An 18,072-nucleotide genomic window follows, 5' to 3' on the forward strand; every position below is an offset into this window, starting at 1 on the left:
CATCCTTAATCACCGCACACATGTATGAACGTGAAGTTACCACTGGAGTACAAGCAGAGGCGATCATTTCCCCAACAACTGCACACGGACCAAAGACCAGTGAAATAGCGCATTAAACATGGATTTAGATGACTTCAGGACACATAGATACCGTCACGTAAAATACTCCATTGTTCCGTGTTTATGAAGTTATTCATTTAAAATTTGCCTAAAGGGATCGTGTAAAAAGTCCACATATTTACCATATGTTTACCATAGTAACTGTTGCTCGGCCATGTCATGTGTAGTCAATGCACTGTAATCATAAAATATACCATGCACCGTAACCATAGATTTACTGTGGAATTTGTAGTGAAAGCACAATAACCTCGATATTTACTATGAGTTTACCTCAGTAACTGTAGATTTACTGTGGTATTTGTTTGGGCTGTCGCGATTCGTCGATTCGTCGCGACTAGTCGATTTTTAAAAATCGTCGACTTCATTTTGCTCACGTCGACTAACCGGCAAAATACCGGAAGTGGCGCATTTCACAGACGAGAATCCATAAAACACATTATTAGACTATTTTCCAAGGCTGCATGATATATTAAACCCATTTAAAAATCATAATTAAGCATAATTGTGAATTCACAAACGCTATGATTTAATTAAATAATTGCATGCGATGCAGTTTTAACACAGTATATGCGCTTTAATTATTTCCATGCGTGTAAGGTTAAGCATGTGCGTCTCACAGCGGCTCCGTTCACAGTAGATCCACAGAAACTGTTATCATTTACATGTGGAGCGACTCATACTCATCTCTGCATGTTGTTGTGAGTTTGTGTTTATTATAACGTTCATCTGGGAACGCAACGTGCACCATTTCATCAGATTTGTGAGGTGAATCATTTATAATTGTTTGTGATTGGTTGTTTGACATGTCGGTCAAAATGCCTCATGGGTGGGGCTTGGCCAATGAAACCTGTCATGGATTCAGTTTGAAGGTCTGGCTACGCAAGACTAGCTGGGTGTAAACTCTTTACTGTTTGTATATTTTATTGTAAATATCTTTTAGTAAATACTGTTTTCTGTTGTTTTTTTATTGGTCAGGTAGGTATAGTAGTCAATATTGTTTTTATTTTTATTTGAGAGAGAATTTAGTTGTCCCTAGGAGTTTGTTGTCTTGGTCTTTGCCCACCACTGAAGTTACTTTCACTTGAGTCTTGTAAATTAAACTGTATAAAGGAGCTTGGTCTCTTTTCCAGTTTATGTTGTGACTACATCCTAGATGTAGCTGAACACCTACACAGGTGTTTGTCTTTTAATTTTTATTACCATCTGTACAAAAAGGGACAACTGAGGAATCATTTTGTACAAATCATGGACCGTGTAACATATTGCAGTGCATTCTAAACAGTATCACCCACAGTACTTTGCACAGAAAATAAATTCACAAACAGCTCATACAATTTCATTATTTAATGCAAGACTTAATTTAAACAACATGAAACAGCAGAGATCACTTGCTGTAAGACTGAACCTACATCAGGAGCTGAAAAACTATGAAGATGAACAACTCCATTACAGCAAGTGTGAGAAAAGAGACTGAATGAGACTCTCACAATGGGTGAATTAGGAAGTGGCACATCAGACCACAAACTATTTAATGCATTGTGTGGTCATTTCAATAAAGATTAATTTAGATCGTGTGACTATATGTACAGCTGTCTTCACTTTAACAGACAGAAAATCTGGGGCAAAGAATCACACTAAAAGAAGGAAGGTATAGTTTTGTAAAAGTAACATAGACACCTATGCCATAGTTATGCCTATAGTTCTTTTTGGGAACTATAGACCGGTTTCCCTTCTTCCTTTCATTGCAAAAACACTTGAACGAGTTGTGTTCAACCAAGTCTCTGTCTTTCTCACACAGAACAACCTCCTGGACAGTAACCAATCTGGCTTCAGAAGTGGACATTCGACCGAAACTGCCTTGCTTTCTGTTGTTGAAGCCCTAAGACTTGCAAGAGCGGCTGACAAATCTTCATTACTCATCTTGCTAGATTTGTCTGCTGCTTTTGATACAGTCAACCATCAGATCCTCTTGTCAACCCTATTGAGAAAGGGCTTCTCAGGAACCGCACTCCAGTGGTTTGAGTCTTACCTCTCTGATAGGTCCTTCAAAGTATCTTGGAGAGGTGAGGTATCCAAGTCGCAACATCTAGCTACTGGGGTGCCTCAGGGCTCAGTTCTTGGACCACTTCTCTTTTCTGTCTACATGGCATCACTAGGTTCTGTCATTCAGAAACATGGCTTTTCATATCACTGCTATGCTGATGACACTCAACTCTACCTCTCATTCCATCCTGATGATCCGACGATAGCTGCTCGCATCTCAGCGTGTCTATCAGACATTTCTTGCTGGATGATGGACCATCACCTTCAACTCAACCTAGCTAAGACAGAACTGCTTGTAATTTCAGCTAACCCATCGCTTCATCACAATCTCAGCTTCCAGTTAGGCTCATCTACCATAACTCCTTCAAAAACAGCCAGAAACCTTGGAGTTGTGATTGATGATAAGCTGAATTTCTCAGACCACATTGTTAAAACTGCCCGGTCCTGCAGATTTGCATTATATAATATTAAGAAGATCAGGCCCTTTCTCTCGGAACATGCAACGCAACTCCTTGTTCAGGCTCTTGTTCTGTCCAGACTTGACTATTGCAATGCTCTCTTGGCAGGTCTTCCAGCCAATTCTATTAAACCTCTACAATTAATCCAAAATGCCGCTGCAAGATTAATCTTTAATGAGCCGAAAAGAACGCACGTCACGCCTCTGTTCATCAATTTGCACTGGCTACCAATAGCTGCTCGCATTAAATTCAAGGCATTAATGTTTGCCTACAGAACCACCACTGGCTCTGCACCCCTTTACCTAAATTCTTTACTTCAGACTTATGTGCCCTCTAGAAGCTTGCGTTCTTCAAGTGAACAACGAATTATTGTACCATCCCAAAAACACAGAAAAACACTTTCAAGGACTTTTTCATTAACTGTTCCCATCTGGTGGAATGACCTGCCCAACTCGATCCGAGCAGCCGAATCCTTACCCATCTTCAAGAAACGGCTAAAAACTCATCTGTTCCATCTTTACTTGACCCTCTAACTCTAGCACTATCTATTCTAATTGTATTTTATCTATGTCTTTTTATTAAAAAATAACAACAATAATAATAATAATTATCTGTACTGCGTTAGGCTAACCAAGACTTGTAATAGCACTTGCACGTTGTTGCTCTTTTGTTGGTTTTGATTGCTTCTTATGTCCTCATTTGTAAGTCGCTTTGGATAAAAGCGTCTGCTAAATGACTAAATAAATAAAATAAATAAAATAAACACCTATACAATTAATACACTAGAAAAAGACTAGATCATAATATCAAACTTAAAAATGTGGAATACAATATTCATTTTATAGTGACTATTAAGTACACATATTTGGTTATTAAAAGTCTAACGGACATAGTTGCTCATTTGACAGAAAATAATACAAATTAAAGGTGCCATAGAATGGAAAACTATTTACCTTGGCATAGTTGAATAAGTTCTGTACATGAAAATAACATACTTTGAGCCTCAAACACCATTGTTTCCTCCTTCGTATGTAAATCTCATGAATGCAAAAAACCACTGAAAAATAGGCTAATCAGAACATGTCGGAATCACAAATATTTACGCCCCTAACATTTGCATATACCTGCCCATGTTCTAGGCCAGCCGCCAGCCGAACCATCAGAAGTTCTGCAGGTATTGTGAAGAAACAAGCGAGGACAACAAACGAAAATGGCAGATCATGGAAGTAAATGCTATGTTCCAGGCTGTGCAGGGGATGTGAAGTGCAGGGATGGGTTGGTGTCAGTATTCAGAAAGGCACGGAAAACAAATAACGCGTTCTAATAAAATAACACGAGCCACTAAAGGGACATGGTTAGCTCCTTGCTAGCGGTAGCCTAGCCTGTTACATTACAATACATACAATTTCACTTACCAAATAAACCAGTGGTCTCAAACTCAACCAGCTCTAAATCACACCTGCTTGGAAGTTTCTAGTAACCATGTCAATGTCAATTTATTTCAATTGACCATGTCAATTGGAGTACAGTTCATGCACAAAGCTTACTTCTAACAAGCAGATTATCTGTACACACAGTAGTGAACACACACCTGGAGCAGTGGGCAGCCAATGCTGCGGCGCCCGGGGAGCAGTTGGGGGTTCGGTGCCTTGCTCAAAGGTCTCACCTCAGTCGTGGTATTGAGGGTGGAGAGAGTGTTGGTTATTCACTCCCCCCACCTACAATCCCTGCCGAACCTAACGTGCCTGGGCTCTTTAGCAGGAAATTTTAGATGTGGGCAGTGTAAACATTGTGATAATATGGTGAGATCTAATAGTTTTACTGATGTGTCCTCTGGGAAAACATATCCAATTAAGTCTTTTATCAATTGCAATTCCTTGTACGTGGTCTATAGGTTAGAATGCGAGTGTGGGCATGTCTATATAGGTCAAACAAAGAGGAAATTGCATTTAAGAGTGGCTGAACACAAATATGCTATTCGTGTGAAAAATATGTTGTATCCAATGGCGAGGCATTACAATGAGGTGGGTCATGTCACTGAGAGTTCCCTTAAAGTGATTGGAATTGAATCTATCCCTTGTTCTATGAGAGGTGGAAATAGACAGAAACAGCTTCTACAACGAGAGACTTTTTGGATTCATACGCTCCGGGCGACTAAGTCCACAGGAGTTAATGAAGAAATTGATTTTTGACCATTTTTGTAATTTGCATCATTGATGTATAATGTTATTCCTATACTGTTGTATGTGTGTGGTGGTGGGTTTTTTTTCTCTCTCTCTCCTTTGTTTTTTTTTTTCTCTCCTTTTTAATTTTTTTTTTTTTTGTACTAAGAAGCTAGTCTTGGCCACACCCACATATTAACCAGCTGTCTTTGATGATTCATTAATTAACACCAGTTTAAGAATATCTGTTTGAGCAACTGTTGTGTGTCCTGAAGAAGGCTGTTTTTTTGCCGAAATGCGTAGATCTACTTTTAACCATTTTGTAATGATTTAAGCCCAGTACATTAAAGGCTTTTTATCTTACCACGTGAGTGCCTTGGAAGTATTTCATCTATATAATTAGATTTTTTACCTCCACCACATCCAATGAGCACCAGTGGCTTTATAATGAAACCCATGTAGCACGCTCTGCTTCAGTTTTTTGTAAGAGTTTGAGGATTTGTTCAATTTGAATGTTTTAGGCATACAAATTTGTTTATGCATTTAAAAAGTACTTTTTATTTAAGTTCAAAATGATTCATCGGGGATGAAGTGAGAAAAAAATCGAACAAATTTATTTTAATGTTTAATTATATATTTCAGGAAACAGAATAGGGCAATTACTAAAATTAAATTCTATACTGTTCCATACTGCAAAGGAACCCAACACCTCGCTAGGTGTGTGAAGAATTTCTATCAAATACTTCTCTACTTCCCATAACTGAAATACATTTATTTTGTACAAAATGGAAGAAAATCACACTTGTGGTGTTCATGGTCAAAAATGACCGGCCTACAAAAAAATAGCTTATATCCTGTATCATCATGAAATACTGGATTCAATCCTTTTGTCAGCTTCTTTTCTTTCTGTTGACAGACCAAGAGCTTGAAGGAGTTGTGTAGCATGTTCCGATAGAAAGGACTGATCTTCCTAATGCCGTATAAGGCAAATCTGCAGGACTGGGCAGTTCTAACAATGTGGTCTGTGAAATTCAGCTGATCATCAATCACAACTCTAAGGTTCCTGGCTGTCCTGGAAGGTGTTATGGTTGATGTGCCTATCTGGATGGACAAATTGTGAAGTGTTGGGTTGGCGTAAACCACAAGCAATTCTGTCTTGACAGACTAAGACTGACATATAAACTAAAGACATAACACAACAGTGACCTATTTAAAGACATCTTTAATTTTTTAATATTTGAAAGCTACATGCTGTGTGACATACAGTTTTAAGAAGACAATCAACAGCAGAGATCACTGTAGAACTGAACTTCCATCAATGCATCTTCACCAAACTGTAGACTTGATCTCCTGCATTCGAGTGAACTGGTTTGTGAGGGATCGTGGAGTACAGGTGATAAACATTCTTATGGAAGAAGAAAGAAAGACAGAAAATACACACATGAAGTAAATGTGTTAGTATTTGGTCCGTGTATCTTGGTATACGGACCAGTATTGTGTTCATGATGGATGTCTCATTTGGTTACGTGGGTTTGGGGTGTGACAATGTACAATCACACATACCTCATTTTCCTCTGGATTTCCCCTTTTCTGTTGTTTATTGACCAAAACATCTGTAATGCAATGCAGAACCTTTTAAACCAGTCATACCAATTCAAGTACTTGTGTTGGCCTTGATGAACAAGCTCTTCTCAACGCTGTAGTGTATTTTAAGCTTTGACACTTTTGACATTATCATCTCTTCTCAGACTCATTCTGTGCAACAGTATTGTGATAAATTTAATAGTTGTCCCAATTCCTCCAAATCAGCGCACTGATTTTGAACACGTAAATGTGTGAATAAAAAATGCTGTTTTGGATTGGAGAGTGTGTTTTTATAATAGGCCTGTATTAACAACTCTTATGTGAAAAGAACAAAGATTTGATTCCTCATGATATTACCACTTTAACGAAAGAAACATTTCATTACCTGAGGGCTGGTAAATTGGATTTATAGATGTAATGATAGAGCGGGTGTTTGTGTCTGTGGGATCTGCTGTGCTGTCCTGATGTGACTCTGGGTGTTCGAGGCCTTTGAAAGAATAGCATGATGAAGAAAGTAATAGTAAAAACAGTACAAAATAAGAGGGAAAAATGTCAAATGGCTTCACTTAAAGCTTGAAACTGGGTGTGTTAAGATGCATCACATTAGACATCCATGACACAAAACGCAATCAATGCATGTCTTGATACCAAACATGATGGACAATGATTGGATCAGTGCATTTGCAAAATAGATGTGAGAGGTATGGAGTGCTGGAGGGATGACATTTTCATAGATAGACCAACACCCAGAAATAAGTTTGCATTTCCAGTTCCACTGTCCTCAAGTCAATGAGGAATGGGTTTTTGGGTTAAATGCCTGAAATAAGGTTGTGGTTTATGACACCATATTTTAGCAAAAATTCACCACATATTAAGTACATTTAAACAGCTGAATATTAGCATAAAAATCACATTTTTAAAATGTCACCAGAAAGACTGCAATCCAAAATCAAAATATTTCTTGTAAGATATACATTTAGAAAATGTCCTGAATTTCCTGAAAAGACAAAGTGTTTCATTCACATGTGGAAATAAAGTATCAGTAATAAACATCTCATCTGAAATATTTTTTAATAATTCTGTAATTCTATCTTAACTATATTATATCCCATTATTAATTTCCCATAACTTAAAGTTTAAAACATGTCATGTCAATAAAGCATTTGTTTACATAATGATAGGGTAAGGTTTACTAAATTCATATTTGTGCACTGAAAAGGCATTAAAATTGTGATATTTTTGTTAGAATGCCAAGTAAACTTAATAATTGAATACATGCTTGGACTTGTTTTATTATAACTATTGTTCATTTATTGTTCATTTAAAGGGGTCATGAACTGAGAAACCAAAATTCCCTTGATCTTATGACATGTAAGGGGTCTTTGTACTATAAAAACATCCTGTAAGTATCAGAACTCAAAACTTTCTCGTTAGTCTAAATACAGCTTGTACTGAAGGCAGTCTGCCAAAAAGACAGCTTGTGGAATATTCGACTCTATGATGTAATAGTGTGGATAAACACCGCCTCCGAAGAAGATCCGCCACGCCTATTCAAACAAAGCGTTCTGATGAAGTGGGTCAAAAACAGGACAGAAAATAGCTTATTACTTCTAAATGATGATGCTTTTGATGTACAAATCTTGATAACAAAAAATAACTTCATAAGTGGACCTCAGAGAACAGTACAAAATAATAAACAGAGGCAGTTCATGACCCCTTTAATACATTTTTTGTCTAGATATTGGTGTTATAAAAAAAACAATTATATATATATATATATTATATTATATATTATTATTATTTTTTTTTTTTTTTTTTTGGTAACATGGAATAAATGTTTTATTTTATTAGTGATCGGGAAATGAGGCAATAGTGTGGAGAAAATAGAAATAAACTGGAAACAAATGAATTTACAACTAATGTTTTAGATTTGGATACTGTGTAGTTGAAATCTGTGAACATTTCATTGCTAAATAACTCGATACGCTGAACCACTGTGCTTACTATGATGACAAATATGAATGACAACTGCAGTGTGGAATTAAATCATAATGTACATAAGATGAGGGATAATTTCAAAGCTTATTAAAAGAACGTATTTATATAATTTGTAAAATTATAATTATTAAATTATAATCAAATCAAACATATTAGCTGAGTGTTTAATTTGTGAGGAGGGAAGGCATGGGATCTTGCTTAGGACACAAAATGGTCAGAAACAGCCCTTGGTTCACACAAGCTCTTTTTTTTTTTTTTTTTTTTTTTTTTTAGGCTTTAAAATTGATACAAGTTGTTCATTTGTGGAGATTATTATGGTGAACAAAATGTGTTAGAAAAATAAGATTTTTGTTCACAGAGCTTATTTTCTTCAGTAATCCAAAATTTGAGGGGATCAAAAAAGGTGATTCTGACTTCTAGATTGGCCTACAAAAATACCTCATCACTGCAACAATCTACACGATGAAGGGAAAAGATCTTCATATGACTTCTGAATATAAAGCTTAAGTTGTTTGTTGTCGTTTATGAGACGTTTATGGTAAATGATTTTCATTTTGGTGTGAAATGTTCCTTTTAAGAGAAGATGTGGTTAATAATACTGATCTGCTGAAGACTTGTGAAGTACCCATTTCTGAAAAGCTGAATCAGTGAATTCTGTTTCTAACTTTAAGCTCACATGGGGAGATCTGTTAGCTACTACACTTTTAGGTTATCTGAGATCATTTCCTGAGAATGATGTTCTCTTACCTGCAGATATGGGCTGAGATGTGGCTGGTGCAGAAGTGATTAGAGAATGTGTCTCTGCAGATCCAGAACAACTCTAAACAACATAAGTCAAGTCTCTTATGAAAGTTGATATTAATTATAGTTTAATATGTATTATTGTAAATATTTTAGTGATACTCACCATACCAATTCCTTGACCGGTCACACCAGGTTTTATTGATCTTGTTTTATTTCTAAGAGTCAAATACTGATCTTTATGGCATGTTTTCATACATGCATATATCAGATAAGAAGCTAAACATTTACAGCTCCTATAGACTACAAAAATATTTTTTATGAAAAAAAAAAAAAAAGGTACATATCACTGACTACTAAATTGAATGCATTAAAAGAAACTTACAGTTTTCTTCTTATTTTACCTAGAAAACAATGATACTGCATTATATAATCAACTTTTGTTCCTTTAAAATTGACATCGGCATTAAAATACTTACTTGCAAACTGGCACACACAGAAGAGTCCCATGAGTCCAGTCACAATTACAGCAGCACCAGTGGAAACCAGCACTATAAACAATGTGTCAAAACAAAATAAACACTTTAATCTATGTGTATTGTGTATTTATTTTATTTAATTTGGTCATTTTAGATACGTTGGTCCATTTGACTACTGATAGTGATACACAAAAGAATATTGAAAAGGAATGTACATGTAGATTGGTTTTGTTTTTTGTGTGTGCATGAAAGAAGTAGGCCTAAATGTTTTACAGAGATCAAGAATCAATTCAAATATGGATGAAAATGACTATAATACCTTTGTACTGTGGAGTGTGTGGACCTTCAGTATGAGCCATAGTATGAGCAAGAGTATCTGCAACAGAAAAGACCTCAAGTGAAATCACGATGATTATACATAGCAGTATACACATACAAACATATACACACATATATATACAGACGTGTTCAGAATTGTTGGCACCCTTGGTAAATATGATCAAAGAAGGCTCTGAAAATAAACCTGCATTATTAATCCTTTTGATCTTTTATTAAAAAAAACAAAAAAAACAAACATCTAACCTTTCATTGAACTAAAACAATTAAAAATGGGGGAAAATCTCATTATGAAATAAATGTTTTTCTCGAATACATGTTGGACACAATTGTTACCCCTAGAAATTCTTCTGAGTAAAATATCTCTGAAGTATATTCCCATCCATATTTACAATTTTGAGCACTCCAGGGTGATTATGAACATGAAATTATCCAGCCGTGGCTTCCTGTTTCACAGAAATATAAATAGGAGGAAAAACTAAGTCCAAATTCCCTTAATCATCCATCACAATGAGAAAAGCCAAAGAATATATTTCTGATGTGCAGCAAAAGATAATTGAGCTTCACAAATTAGTGAAGTGGCTTTCAGAAAAGAGCTAGAGCAGTGAAAATTCCCATTTTCACCATCAGGGCAATAATTAAGAATTTCCAATCAACAGAAAATGCTATGAATCTGCCTGGAAGAGGACATGTGTCTATATCGTCCTAATGCACGGTGAGAAGGAGAGTTTGAGTGGCTAAAGACTCTTCAAGGATCACAGCTGGAGAATTGCAGAAAGTAGTTGAGTCTCGGGGTCAGAAAACCTTAAAAAAATTGTCAAACAGCCCCTACATCATCACATGTTGTTTGGGAGGATTTCAAGAAAAATTCTCCTAGCTCATCCAAAAACAAACTCCAGCATATTCAGTTATCAGACACGGCTGGAACTTCAAATGGGACTGGCTTCTATGGTCAGGTGAAACAAAAAAATGAGCTTTTTAGCAGCAAACACTCAAGATGGGTTTGGTGAACACAGGGATAAAAAGTACCCCATGCATATTACAATGAAATATACTGCTGTATATTTGATGTTGTGGGCCTATATTTCTGCTGGAGGTGCTGGGCATCTTGTTTAGACACATGGCATCATGGATTCTATCAAATACCAACAGATAAAAAATTAACAAGTGACTGACTCTGTTAGAAATCTTACAATGGGCCATGTTTGGATCTTCCAACCGTACAATAATCCAAACACAAACCTCAAAAACAACACAAAAATGGGTCACTGAGCACAAAACCAAGCTTCTGCTGGCCATTCCAGTCCTCTGACCTGAACCCTGTAGAAAATGAGTGAGGTGAACTGAAGAGAAGAAGCACCGTCATGGAGCTGTGAATCTGAAGGATCTGGAGTGATTCTGGATGAAGGAATGGTCTCTGATCTCTTGTCAGGTGTTCTCTAAACTCATCAGGCATTATAGGAGAAAATTTAGAGCTGTTAAACTGGCAAATGGAGGTTTCAAAATGTTTTGAATAATACATTTTGATGTACCGTTAATGAAAAAAAAAAAAAAATGAAGTGACATTCAGCCAAGTATGGTGACCCATACTCGGAATTCGTGCTCTGCATTTAACCCATCCAACGTGCACACACACAGCAGTGAACACACACACCGTGAACATACACCCAGAGCAGTGGGCAGCCATTTATGCTGCGGCACCCGGGGAGCAGTTGGGGGTTCGGTGCCTTGCTCAAGGGCACCTCAGTCGTGGTATTGAGGGTGGAGAGAGCGCTGGACATTCACTCTCCCCACCTACAATCCCTGCCGGCCGGGGACTCGAACCCGCAACCTTTTGATTACAAGGCCGACTCTCTAACCATTAGGCCACGACTTCCCCTAATTGTGTCCAATGTGTATTAGAGAAAAACACTTATTTCATAATGATATTTCCTCCCATTTTAAATTCTAATTCTCCAATGAATGGTTAGATTTTTGTGATTTTTTTTCAATAAAAGATCAAAAGGATTAACAATGCAGATTAATTTTCACAGCCTTCTTTGATCATATTTACATTACCAACAATTCTGACTATGTATGTATCAGATTATTCACCTCAAAGTTACACACACACTATTTTTTTTCTGAAAAGGATTTACATTTTCAGCATAAGAATCAAGAGTTCACAACATATTACTATGCTGATTCAGTGTCTGACAACATCACACAACTGCTAGAATCATTGTCAATATGTTGCGCCCCAGGGATTATGATCAACAACACTCAACTCTTTCCTATATTTTGTATATTTGTCCTTTTTGGTGTTGTACAACCTATTGAAAAGGTCTTTATAAAAAAATGTCCATCCAGACTTATTACACATATTATCTTTCCATTTTTGTCATATTAATTTTTTTGTTTTGGATATACTGACTTGACTTTTTTTATTGACCAATCTTCCTTCGTGATTTCAAATTAATTAATAATATTGGATAATTAGAGTTAAAGTAAGAATTATATAGTATATAGTACCTACTCCGCGCATGCGCAATGCATGAGTGGCGGCACGCTAGCGACATCTGCTGGTCAAAGCCATGCAGGAACACTGCAAACATCGCTTGTTCTGTAATCTAAAACTGTATAATCTATCATTAAATAACGATTTCAGATCAATTATCTGCATGTAGTCTTGTTAATTTGTAGCACGTACCAGCAAGTTACTCTGCCAGATAGTTACGGCTTCAAACATTCCAGACTAATATTTCAGTTAAAAAAAACAGGCATTTTATGAAGAAATTAAAGCCATTATGTATATAAACTTAATTTATAGATGTCTATTTCATTGATCTATTAGTTTTATTAGCTGTCCCTTTCACGCATCACATGCTTCATACAGTAAGCCATCTCATTTCAAAAACACAAAGCATCATTGTTCGTTACCAGGGCAACCGCTTGGTCTTCAGCATCCCACACTCTTCTTGCAGGACAGAAGCTTAACGTGAAAAATGCTTAACGTGGCTTGAAGTACAAAGACAGATTGAGCCAAATTCAGTACATAACTTAATTATTATGCATACTGTATGTGGAGGCTATCCTATAAGCCTCGGCATGGATGGGATGGTGTTCTTAACACGTAGCAGAAAGATCCTAAATCCAGTCATTAGCTCTCTTTGGGTGATGTTCCCGTTTATTATAAAAGTAGAAAAAGGGTATTTTACATAAAATGGTACTTCACCCAGTGTTAATAAAATGCTGTTGTGCTGTTGGTGGAATGGGTGCTCACGGCTACGGTAAGAACCGTGTGTTCCCCACCATACACACCTTTCCCTAACTAATTGCCACACCTGTAAATATACCCAACTCCCAGTGACGTGCCACTCAGTGCAATACTCCCCCAAGTGGCTAAAATGAGTAATAGCTAAATTAACCCATCTAAAAGGTGAATATAAATGGCTCCTACACTGTATATACAGGCATTCAGGTGGACCCAAAATACGAATGCAACGCAAAACAGCAACTCTTATGCAGCATTTTCTATAACGGTTTTCTATAGGAAAACACTTAACATGCAACTTTGGGTGTTGTGTTCAAATTCTGAGTTCTTATGCTTGCCTGTATGCATGATCAATAATACTGTATCCTGAATTAGTCATTGTACTTTAAGCCACATTAAGTATTTTTCACGTTCACATGTCCTGCAAGAAGCGGTGTGGGATGCTGAAGACCAAGCGGTTGCTATGGTAACGAACAATGATGCTTTGTGCTAGGGAGACGAGATTGGGCTACTGTATAAACATTGTGGGCTTATGCATGTGATGCATGAAAGTGACAGCTAATAAAAACTAACAAATCATCGAAATGAACATCTATTCGTTAAGTTTGTGTAATGGCTTTCATTTCTTCATAAAATGCGTGTGATTTTTGTTGGAATATAGTCCTCTATATCTGAAGCCATGAACTTCATTGTCTGGCAGAGTAACAAAAGACTACATGCAGATAATTGATCTGAAATCGTTATGTAATGATAGATTATACAGCTTTAGATTACAGAACAAGCGACGTTTGCGGTGTTCCTGCATGGCTTTGACCAGCAGATGTCGCTAGCGTGCCGCCACTCATGCTTTGCGCATGCGCAGAGTAAGTCTTTATTTATTTTTTTAGGAGCAAGTCATTATTACGAGAAAGTTTCTCATTATAACGAGAAAATAAGTAATTATTACGAGAAACTAAGTCATTATTACGAGAAAGTTAATCAATATAACGAGATACTAAGTCATAATTATGAGAAAGTATCTCATTATTATGATTTACAGAATTATATATTTTTTTAAGGTGGCAGGAACGGGCTTCCATATATAGGTGTCATGTGCTAATATTTATTTATTTTTTTAATGATAACAGTGATAACTAACCTCTGATGGTGTATGTGTCACTGTGTGGTGATCTGATCTCAGGTTGAGTTTTGAGTGAATAAACACAGATCAGCTGTCTGCTGTTCACTGATCGTGTGAAGAGTTCACTATGACTTAAATAAAACATACAAAGACTCTCTCCAGACTGTCTCCTCTGAGAGACACGCTGATACAGAAGAACATCATCCTCAGTGTAGAGACTACAGATGAAATCAGCTCGGACTGAAAGTGGTATTTCACATGATATGATGAGCTGGACTTCATCATCACTAACACTGATGAAGGGTTTCTGAAGTGAATCTGTTTGAAGAAAAATGATCCAGTTACTAAAAACACTTCAGAAACAGTTTCCAAACCAGAAGAACAGCAGTGAAATATCTCACCTAGAACCGTCACTGTGGCAGGAGGAGAGTGAGATGGTGTATTGATGCCTATTGAAACAACACAAAACAGATCAATCACTACATTACATCTCCTCGTGGTCAATGTTTCACAGGCACAAGAATACTCTGATATGTATCACATATATTAGCGTTCTAAAACCCAAATAAGACAACTGCTGAATATACAAAATATTTGCCAACAAAACGGAAATGTCAGGTTAATTCACATATGGCCTACTGATCAACATGTTAAAAATATTTTATACTTTCTTCACTTCAAATGTGAACATACAGTATTTAATCAACTTTAAAAAATAGAGATCACTTACGGTAAGACTGAACCTCCATCAGGAGCTGAAACACTATAATGACGATCAACTTCATTACAGCGAGTGTGAGAAAAGAGACGAGACTCACACAATATGTGAATTAGGAAGTAACACATCAAAACACAGGAAACCATCCACTTTGTACAGTCATTTTATGAAGATGACAGTGTTCATGAGACTCTGCACTACAAACCTTAGTATAGCGGTTTTGTTTGCTCATTGTCAGAGTTACCGGTGTTGTTGTCAGACTTGTGTTTGTTGTGTCTTGTGGTTTGTTCCCCACATGCCCATATTTGGTCCTTCCTGTTTCCTGTCTTCGTTTTGTTTGATTATCAGTTAATTTGGTTCCAAGTGTGTCTAGTCTTCCCCTCGTTATGTTTAGTATTTATAGTGTGTTCTGCCCTGTGTTTCCTGTCTGGTATTGAATTGTCTACACCCTGCGCTGCCTGTGTGTTACTGGCTATCTTGTCGAATGTGAATCTCCCACGTCTCAGCGCTCCTTCGTCTCCTTGTTCACGCACTGTAGCAACCCACATAGTAAATGTTTTCTGGCCCAGCTCCGGGCCAGACAATCACTTTTCCCTCGGCCCAAGTACCGCAAAGAATGACGGCCCTGAAGTGGTCCAGAACTGGATTAAAGACAAGGGCCACACGTGGGCCATAACCGGCCTGAATCTCAGTCAGTAATCACCCTTAACAAAACAGGTTTTATTATTGGTACCTCAGCCTTAAGTAAACCAGAATCCCCAAATCTGAGCCACACCTGAGCCTCATATAGCCCAGATCCAATACAGAATATTAATATTTGATATTATTGCATTTACTATAATTGCCATTATTCCTTTTGTGAAATGTTTTGGTAATGTGTACACAAATTTCAAAAAATCAAAAAAAAATCTGCTCTCCTCTGTTTTACTCAAGATTCAAGAGTTTTATTTGTCACATACACAATTATACAGAGTATAACCAGCAGTGAAATGTAGGTCAGGTCCGCTCCAAGGACAGTGCAATTATAAAGAATACAAATATTAAGAAGAAGTACAAACATAAAATAAAATAAAAGATAAGATAAAATAAGATAAAAAAATATATAAATATAAATGTGCAGGTCAGTATGTTGTTGACAAATAGTAATGAGAGGAATGTGCAAAAAATAATGTGCAAAAAGTTGTACAGGGTATTTGAATAGCAGCAATATGAGGTAGAGAAAAATTATGAATAGCTTATTGATATGATATTTACATGGAGAAAAATTATGAATAACTTATTGATATGGTGATATTACATGGAGTCAAGTGATGTTATGACACAGAGTTAGAGTTTAGGAGCCTGGTGGCCTGGGGGAAGAAGCTCCTCCTAAGTCTCTCAGTTTTTGCCATCAGGCTACGGAAGCGCTTACCAGATGGAAGCAAAGTGAATAGACGGTTACCAGGGTGATTTGAGTCCTTGAAGATTTTAACAGCTCTGTTTTTGCAGCGTTTGAGGTAGATGTCCTGCAGAGAGGGGAGAGCAGACCCTGAGATGCGCTCAGCTAAGCGCACAACTCTCTGTAGAGCTTTGCAGTCCTGATTGGAGCTGTTTCCATACCACACTGAGATGCACTGAGTCAATACACTTTCTATGGTCCCTGAATAGAAAGTTTTCAGGATTGCTGGTGAGACCCTGAATTTCCTCAGCTGTCGCAGATGGTACAGTCTTTGCCTGGCTTTCTTAACCTGTGTTTGGATGTGTGTAGTCCAAGTCAGGTTCTCGGAGATGTTTACACCGAGGTACTTGAAGCTACTCACCCTCTCCACAGGGGTCCCACTGATCCTGAGAGGAGAGTAGGGCTGCTGCTGTCTCTTCCTAAAGTCCATGATCAGCTCTTTAGTTTTCCCCACATTCAGAGAGAGACAGTTGTCCTGGCACCATGATGTGAGTCTCCCTACCTCCTCCAAGTATGCGGTCTCATCGTTGTTGGAGATGAGGCCCAGAACCACAGTGTCATCAGCGAATTTGACAATAGATGTGGAGCTATGAGAGGACACGCAGTCATGCGTGTAGAGAGAGTAAAGCAGGGGACTCAGGACACAGCCCTGTGGGGCTCCTATGTTCAGGGTGATGGAGTTTGAGGTGAACTGGCCAACTTTCACCACTTGAGGTCTGCCGGTGAGGAAGTCTTGAATCCAGTCACAGAGTGAGGAGTTTAGGCCGAGGTCTGTGAGTTTAGATGCCAGCTTGATGGGGACTATAGTGTTGAAAGCTGAGCTATAGTCAATGAATAGCAGCCTTACATAATTCCCATTGTTGCTGTCCAAGTGTGTGAGGGAAGAGTGGAGAACGTGAGAAATGGCATCGTCCGTGGATCTATTTGGGCGATAGGCAAACTGAAGAGGGTCCAAAGTATCAGGGATGGAGGAGCAGATGTGGCTCTTTACAAGTCTCTCAAAAACCTTCATGACTATAGATGTGAGGGCAACTGGGCGATAATCATTCAGGCAAGAGGGTTTATTGTTCTTTGGCACAGGGATAATAATGGATTTTTTGAATGAAGTGGGAACCACGGAGGTAGCAAGGGACTCATTAAAAATGGAAGTGAACAAACCAGCGAGCTGATCGGCGCAGGACCTCAGAACACGGCCGGTTATCCCATCAGGACCGGCTGCTTTCCTGACGTTCACTCTCACTTTATTATGCCAATAAAGTACATTAAACTGAATAGAAAATCAGCCTTAGAATTCACAGGCCATGTAACTGTGCAATAAAAAACGAATTGCATTGAAAATGTTTTATTTTTTACGAAGAACAAGTGTATAAAGTATACAGTCTATAAGAAAAACATAACAGACAGACACTTGTAATCACAAGAATTTATTGCAGAAATGTCAAAGAGCAGTACTACAGTAGTCCAAATGACGATGCGTTGCAGTCGCGGTCCTCTCTGGCGGATTATAATCATTTAGTGTGTGGAGCAGGGCATAATTTAAGTTGTTAAACGCTGAAAATACTTACCCGATCAACTCCGTGAGGGCACGCGTTTCTTATTCAAAACACGCATCACCGGAAACA

At 37.6% G+C, this 18,072-nt stretch overlaps 1 protein-coding gene across 1 annotated transcript; it reads right to left on the minus strand.

Annotated features, from left to right (window-relative positions):
- Positions 1-5,987: 5,987 nt before the first annotated feature.
- LOC306856814 (uncharacterized protein) lies at positions 5,988-15,240 on the minus strand. Its single transcript, XM_079396294.1, has 10 exons — positions 15,025-15,240; positions 14,696-14,743; positions 14,313-14,612; positions 9,905-9,961; positions 9,582-9,657; positions 9,273-9,338; positions 9,113-9,185; positions 6,753-6,854; positions 6,347-6,396; positions 5,988-6,188 (listed from the first exon to the last, which is right to left on the minus strand). The coding sequence occupies exons 1-6, from the start codon at positions 15,077-15,079 to the stop codon at positions 9,332-9,334; spliced, it is 543 nt and encodes a 180-aa protein (XP_079252420.1). The 5' UTR covers positions 15,080-15,240; the 3' UTR covers positions 5,988-6,188; positions 6,347-6,396; positions 6,753-6,854; positions 9,113-9,185; positions 9,273-9,331.
- Positions 15,241-18,072: the final 2,832 nt, after the last annotated feature.

The sequence above is a fragment of the Barbus barbus genome, assembly GCF_936440315.1.
Source record: "Barbus barbus genome assembly, chromosome: 37".
Lineage (NCBI taxonomy): Eukaryota > Metazoa > Chordata > Actinopteri > Cypriniformes > Cyprinidae > Barbus > Barbus barbus.

Excerpts from the sequence above, each read along its gene's own strand:
- LOC306856814 (XM_079396294.1), bottom strand. The coding sequence starts at position 15,079 with ATGAAGTTGATCGTCATTATAGTGTTTCAGCTCCTGATGGAGGTTCAG. Across the intron at positions 14,613-14,695 it reads TGCCACAGTGACGGTTCTAG|ATTCACTTCAGAAACCCTTC; the intron begins GTGAGATATTTC and ends TTCTTCAAACAG. Across the intron at positions 9,962-14,312 it reads TGACACATACACCATCAGAG|ATACTCTTGCTCATACTATG; the intron begins GTTAGTTATCAC and ends TTTCTGTTGCAG.